The sequence below is a fragment of the Physeter macrocephalus genome, chromosome 11, assembly GCF_002837175.3.
Source record: "Physeter macrocephalus isolate SW-GA chromosome 11, ASM283717v5, whole genome shotgun sequence".
In the NCBI taxonomy this organism is placed as follows: domain Eukaryota; kingdom Metazoa; phylum Chordata; class Mammalia; order Artiodactyla; family Physeteridae; genus Physeter; species Physeter macrocephalus.
The window spans coordinates 114830689-114838297 of NC_041224.1; the positions used below are offsets into that span (position 1 = coordinate 114830689).

General features: G+C 38.8%; 1 protein-coding gene across 1 annotated transcript; it reads right to left on the minus strand.

The window, feature by feature from the left end:
• Positions 1-221: 221 nt before the first annotated feature.
• Positions 222-4812, minus strand: GPR33 (G protein-coupled receptor 33). The gene is made up of 2 exons (XM_024133281.1): positions 4675-4812; positions 222-1259 (listed from the first exon to the last, which is right to left on the minus strand). Exon 2 carries the CDS (start codon positions 1242-1244, stop codon positions 222-224), a length of 1023 nt encoding a protein of 340 aa, XP_023989049.1. The 5' UTR covers positions 1245-1259; positions 4675-4812.
• Positions 4813-7609: the final 2797 nt, after the last annotated feature.

Genomic DNA, 7609 nt, shown 5'->3' on the forward strand with positions numbered 1-7609 from the left:
TGTTATATGTTATATATATTTTACCACAACAAAAGTAAAAAAAAAAATCACATTTGCAACATCACCCATCACATTTTACAGCCCTTATAATATTCATAGATCTAACTATAGTACAGCCCAGGTGTCTCTCTAATATAGGGACTATATTATACAAAAGTTGAGGGTCTGTCTCTGGTGATATCATTGACTAAGAATCCATTCTTTGCTCTGGGATCAAGAATTTAAATATCGACTTCTGAATTTAGGTTTTGTGTCCTTTCTCCCGAAGAATCTTCACCGAATGTTGACTCAAAAAGAGCAAGAACAGACTTCTTGAAAACCTTTCTGAAGTTCTCCCCAGTAAATAGGTAGAGTGTGGGAGAAAAGACAGTATTGAAAGAAATAGTTATCACTGTGAGTATCAGAGTCAACTGGAAAAGTAGTGATCTGTTCTTAGTGAGAATTAAGCCTTCGTATACATGGTAGGGCATCCAACACACAAAGAAAGAGATAACGGCAGTCATCATGACTCTGAAGGGCTTGTTGGATTTGAAGAGGCTCCTCTCTTTCATCTTTTTGGCTACTCTTTCATAACAAAAGGTGATGGTGAGGAAAGGCAGAAGGAAGCCCAGCAAGAAGCGGCTGCTGAAACAGGCTACATGAATCCATTTTCTTAATGTTTGCATCTTTTTGCCTTCCCAATTAGTAGACATAGCATAGTTATTCTGGCAGGTCACTCTTCCTTTATTGTCATCATGTACCTCCTTGAAAACCACATCGGGCATGCTGAGGGCAGTGGCAAATATCCAGACTCTCAAGATGATGCTGGAAACCCAGCGTGGGGTGCGGTGCAGCTGTGACCACACCGGGTGAAGAGTGAGAAGATAACGATCAATGCTGATGGCTGAGAGGAAGAAAACAGAGGCAAACATCCCTGCAGACAAAATGCTACTGAAGACCTTGCATGTGGCAATTCCAAAGCTCCAGTAATTGTCCTGAAGGTAGGAGATGGCCAGAAATGGCAAAAATAATGTTGAAATAAAATAAGAGAGAATGAGATGAAAATATAAGAGAGTATTAACAGTCTTTTTCATTTTGAATTTTAGCACCCATAGGTAGAAACCATTGGTGATAGTGCCAATTATAAATGATGTGAAAAAAAGAAGTGCAACAATCACTTTTGAGGCAGGTGTTGGAATGTGCATGCTGTTTCTTATTAAAGTAGAGACACTGAGCAGGTAATCATTAGAGTCGATCAGATCCATAATTGGAATGAGAAACTGAAAATTACAAAAAAGAAGCAAAAGAAATGGTTATAGAAATTAAAATAGTAATTTTTGCATATTCATAGTCAAAATGACAATATTTTTAAAGTGACAAACAATATTTTTACAATAATACAAATCAGATATTTTTCTTTTATTTTGTGTGAGGAATAAAGATCAGATTAATTTGGGCATCAAAAATAGAAATACTACAGATGCAATGAAATTAATGTGAAATAGAAATAAGTTTGGAATATTCTGACTTCATTAAGTAATTAATTTAGGCAGCTAAAAATATCCTATTTAGGGAATTCTCTGGCAACCCAGTGGTTAGGAGTACACGCTTCCACTGCATGGGGCATGAGTTTTATCCCAGGCCGGGTAATTAAGATCCCGTGTGCCACCTTGGCTCAGCCAAAAAAAAAAAACTCAATTTAGACATTAACCAGAAGTCTGACCCTTCTTGATGGGCACAGATTCTTGAATAAGGTGGTGTAGAATCAGTTTTACTTGACTAAGACTTGGTCAGGGCAATGTTACTAACGAAATTGAATAACAAAAATGACAACAATGGCTGCAAGTTAGTAATCATAGGGAGCTATAATTAGATTTCTCCCATGAGCTAATTATATATAGTAAATGCTATTACCTAGTATTCTAACACTCAGCACATTAACAGTAAGAACTGATATTCATATAGGAGCCCTTCGGCACCGTAAGATTGTGAAGTACCTTCAAAATCATCAATGAAGGAGGAAAGTGTATGGTAGAATATAGCAGTAGTTCTTTCTTACTTGGGGAGGGGAAAGACGGAGAGAAGTCAAGGAGCTGATATTTATCCAGTACTTGTTGTATGCAGGAAACTTTATATAAAAATAATTTCTTTTTTTCCATACAAAGGCAAATGTTTAAACAGAGGAGAAAGTGAGGCTTACAGGGGGTAAATTTCATATTCATCAACATCTCCCACCATACCTCCACTGTGGCAGGTGGGGAACCCTATAAATGTTTTATGTTACTTCTTTGAAAACTGGTAATTCATGTGTAGTGTATTTTGATAAAGCTCCATGAATGGAGTATTTGATTATCCAAAATATCCCATTTCTCGAATAACTGCTCCTATAGTATTGAAAATATAAATGTGAGAATATTTTGGAAAATAGCTGTTATAACAGAGTCACATCAACAAATTTTTTTTTGATAAATTGGATAAAGCAATGGAAATTACTAATGATTTTTTTCACTAATCAAAAACATCCTAAGAATATACAGAGAGAAGAAATAAAATAATTGCTGTTAAAACCATAACTACCTTAATTCTGCCAGCTAAGGGAGTTGCAAAAATTTCCCCCAAAGTAGCAAAATGGTTCTCTTCAGGAAGATACCTTGGTAGTCTGTTTGGGAATAAAAAGGGAAGTCTGGGGACATGGAATGGATAGGCAATGATGAGTAAAAGAGTGGGAGCCCAAGGAAGAGGCTGGGTGAAGGTCCTGGGACCATGAGAAGAGGGCGAGGAGGGAGGATGGTCTTCAGAGAGGGGCCCCAGGAAAACACAGCAGGAGGCTAGGCGGCTTGCAGAGGAGGAGGAAGGGTCAATGAGATATTGAGAAGCAGAGATGACACAGGGGATTTAAAATGAGGAATGTCTAATATTTAATTTTAATCCATTTGTTATGTTTTGACATGGTGTAATGTCTCCCTTAACCTCATTAATCACAACTTCTTGTGTTGGTGGTTGCTCTGGGCAATGGAAAGAAAAGAGCTTGTGTTCGCTATTTGGGAAGGAGTAGGATGGAGAAAAGAGGCCAGTAGCGGGGGGTGAGATGTTAATGAGTTGATGAATATGGTGGAAACTGGATAGACACTAGGGCTTGAGTAGACAAGGAGAAACAAAATCCCATGGAGGATTTCTGATACTGTGTGTGTATGGCCTGTGTGTGTCTATTTGTGTGTGTATGTGTGTGTGTGTGTCTGTAGTCTGTCTATATATCTGTGGTGCATTTGTCTGTATGTATGTGCATATATGGTGTGTGTCTCTGTGGCATGTGTGTATCTCTAGTGTGTGTATAAATTCATGGGGTGTGTGTGGAGCTGTGTGTGTATGTGTATCTGTGATCTGTGCAGGTGTGGTGTATTTGTGTGTGGTCTCTGTGGTATCTGCGGTCTGTGTGTATTTATCTGTGCAGTGTGTATACGTGTAGTGTTTGTATGTCTCGGTGTGTGTGTGTATGTGTGTGGTCTCTCTGTGTATGTGCATACAAGAAACTGAATTATAGGGAAGATTTTTATTAAAAATTGTGTGGCTGAGCTCTGTATAGAAGGACATCTGAAAGTAATGCAGGACTTGAGCAAAAGCAACACTGGTAGTCATTCTGAAGAGCATATAAAGTTTCCTAAGAACTTTGATTTATTGCACATGACCAGGAGATTTCTTCATCCTTAAACATCTTTTATTTATTTATTTATTTATTTTTTTGTGGTACACGGGCCTCTCACTATTGTGGCTTCTCCCGTTGCAGAGCACAGGCTCCGGACGCGCAGGGTCAGCGGCCACGGCTCACGGGCCCAGCCGCTTCGCGGCCTGTGGGATTTTCCCGGACCCGGGTACGAACCCGTGTCCCCTGCATTGGCAGGCGGACTCTCAACCACTGCGCCACCAGGGAAGCCCATCCTTAAACATCTTTTAAAATGGTTTTGAAGTACTTGCTTATAAATTAGTGGGGCAGAACTGGGGCTCTGGCATCCCGCAGAGTGGGTTTCGATCCTACTTCTACCACTTAAACAGCTCTGTGATTTTGGACTCTTAACTCTGAGCCCCTTTCACCTTGTAAACCCTGGTGACTTTTTATGAGGACTAAGTGAGATAATGTATATGAACCACTTAGCTCCCTTCATGGCACATATTAAGCATTCAAGAACTTTTTACCCCTTAGTTTGCTCAACTTGTTTTTTTTGTTTTTGGCCACATTGGGTGGCATGCGGGGTCTTAGTTTCCTCGACCAGGGATCGAACCCTCGAACCCGCACCCCCTGCGGTGAAATCGTGGATTCTTAACCATTGGACCACCAGGGAAGTCCCCTCAATTTGTTATATTAAGGCTAGCAAGAGCCTCATTTTGCCCTTTTAATGTCATATTTCTTTCCTTCAAAGCCCCCTACTGAATTCTAGAGTACCACCAGGGATTTCTGAAAAAAATCTAAATGTTCATCTATAGGGGCAGAGGCTGTCAGATTTAGAGTTATTTTGAAACCTTGCTATAGTGACAGCTTTGGCACAAGTGGTTTTCAGGAAGACCCCACCTGGGCTTGGGGACATGGAGCTACTATAGGGGAGGGAACCACAAGAACCTTGGGAAACTGATCTGGAGAAAGCCTAGAGAATCTATTCAGATGATAGCTCTAGGATAAAGCTGCTTGCTCAGGAATCTTACCTTGGAGTTATATCTTCATGTCAGACAGTCTTGGGAAGGCCAGAGGGACTCTATATCAGCAATCTCCTCTCCAGGGACAGAGGCAAAAGTCAGTGACACTTTGCCTTCATCTCATCTGCCTTTCTTCTTGCTGATGCTACTCCCCAGCCTTGAACCTACTATTTAAATATTCAGTGACTTCCTGATGTTTCCCTGTTCCTTTTTCTGCGGAAAGTGTGCTATAGAGGCGTAGGTAGAGAGATGAGTACTTCTTCAAATCATTTCTCCATTTCAAGGAAAGATTACAAAAATTCCATAAACAGTTATTCTTTTTAAGTTATTCTGTTTAAGTGTTGTTACTCCATAACAAAGCTTGTTTCTGGTGTTAAAACACTGATTAAAAATTACCTTCTCATATTTGGTCATCCCACCAGGCACCCACTCTGCCTCGATTCTAGCATGTTTGTTAGCATATGGATGCATGGTGTTGGGTACATAGGGAGGTGGTAAATATCAAGCATGGAAAAAATAAAATTTGGAAATGAGCTACCTAATCCTGCTGGAGAGAAAATGATCAGAAAGGAAAACTCAAATATCGAGTTTCACAGTGAAATGGAATGTATGATAACAGGCCAAAAACTAATATTATTTAGTTTGGGAAGATGAAGACTGACGGGCAGAATGATCTGCATTTGTGCAGTTGTTGAGAATGGCTGGAAAGAACACAGAATTGGTTACCATATCCTAGAAGACAATCGCATTATAAGAAAATCCTACAACACAGGTAATATATTTGTGAACTGACTGAGCCCTACATTTTCTATTTTCCTCTCTCTAATCCACCTCTGAAATTTTTAGGATCAACCTCCGTGCTGACCTCAGTGTCCTGATTTCTTTCCTGCTTGCTTTCCTCTTCATCTCTGCACCACCAGTGGAGAAAATACATCAAAACTGCTGTGTGGCTCAGCAGTGAAGCTCAGGAATCTGTTATTTAGGTTAGACTTAGAATTTTAAAGCTTTCATTGCTACTGTAGCCTTATAAAAAATAGGCTTAAATTTTAGTTCTTAATTCATTTGGGGCTATGACCTTCAACCCAAGAACTGATCTTTGCTTCAAGTGAAGGATAAGTTTTCAAACTTGCTACTGCCTTTTAAAAGCAATTTCTTGCCAGGTTTTCATACCCTTTGAGCTAATTCACAGATTTGGAACAACCTGAGATATTATTTGATCCAAACCCACTAATTTTGAAGATGAGCAAACTGACACTTAGAGAGGTTAAGTGATTCACAATAGGTTTCACCAAGAAAAGAACCAAGGGCTCCTTCAGCCGCCCTGTACTATTTCATCGGTGCAAAAAGGGATTTGGATCAGGTTCTTCTTCCTCCCTCCTCCCCCTTATATTTCCAAACTCTACAACTAGTAAATTTTATAAATAACAAATATATTCTGGACTAGTGTTTAATTCCCTACCCCCACCCTCCACCAAAATATGCACAAGGGCTAGTACCACAATTAGATAGCCTAAAATTTTGTTCTTCCATTACTCCCCTCAGAAATACTCTCACTAGTGAGTATTTTTATCTAATAGGTAATTAAACCAATGATATTAACTCTGTTGAGAAAGATGCAGACTGTTTGAGGAAGGAACTTCTCTTCTGTGGCTTTGGTGATATGACTCCATTCATTACACTTTTCATATTTCAAAATGAGTAGGTGGTTTCAAGAGAAGAATTCATGGAAATGGAAACTGTTTTATGTGGTTTGGATGTGATCACAGTATGAAACACATAGAAATGCAGAAGCAGATACAGTTGCAAAATCAAATGCTTGAAAGTCTAGGAACTCACAGATGCATATAATTTTAGAGCTAGAGGGGACCAAACTCTAAAATTAGAGTTAACTTCATCTAATTCCTGGTGCTATAGGTGAAGAGACTAAGACCCATCAAGATATCTGAGAACTTGTCCTAGATTCCATTATTAGTTAATAAAAGATTTGGGGCAGAAATAACGTACACTAAAAATACTAATGATCTGCTTATAGGTACTATATTGATTGCACAAAACAGTATAGGCTAGAAAACAAAACTATAGATATAAATTCTACCTCTTTTACTTACCATATACATAACATCTCTAAGTCTCAGTTTCCTCATTTGTGAACGTAAAAAAATGAAAGAAAACACTGCTCCTGAAGTATTCTTTTGAGGATGAATAATTATTACTAATATTATTAAGAATTATTAATAATAGTTATTTGATACTATAAGTAAGGACTTAGTGCCTGGCACATGGTAGGTATTAAATGCATGGTAGTTAGTATTAATATGTAAGCTGTATCAGAGAACACTAGCAAGCCCAGTGGGCTGGAGCAAATCTCCAGGCAGTGCAATTCAAGAAACATTTATTGAGTATTTATTTATTTATTAAAAATTTTAAAAAAATATCTTTATTGGAGTATAATTGCTTTACAATCTTGCATTAGTTTCTGTTGTACAACAAAGTGAATGAGCTATAAGTATACATATATCCCCATATTCCCTCCCTTTTGAGCCTCCCTCCCATCCTCCTTATCCCACCCATCTAGGTCATCACAAAGCATTGAGCTGATCTCCCTATACTATGCAGCACCTTCCCACTAGCCATCCATTTTACATTTGGTAGTGTATATATGTCAATGCTACTCTCTCACTTCATCCCAGCTTCCCCATCACCCACGTGTCCTCAAGTCTGTTCTCTACATATGCATCTTTATTCCTCCCCGGCCACTAGGTTCATCAGTACTGTTTTTTTAGATTCCATATATGTGCGTTAGCATATGGTATTTGCTTTTCTCTTTCTGACTTACTTCACTCTGTATGACAGTCTCTAGGTCCATCCACCTCACTACAAATATCTCAATTTCATTTCTTTTTATGGCTGAGTAATATTCCATTGTATATATGTGCCACATCTT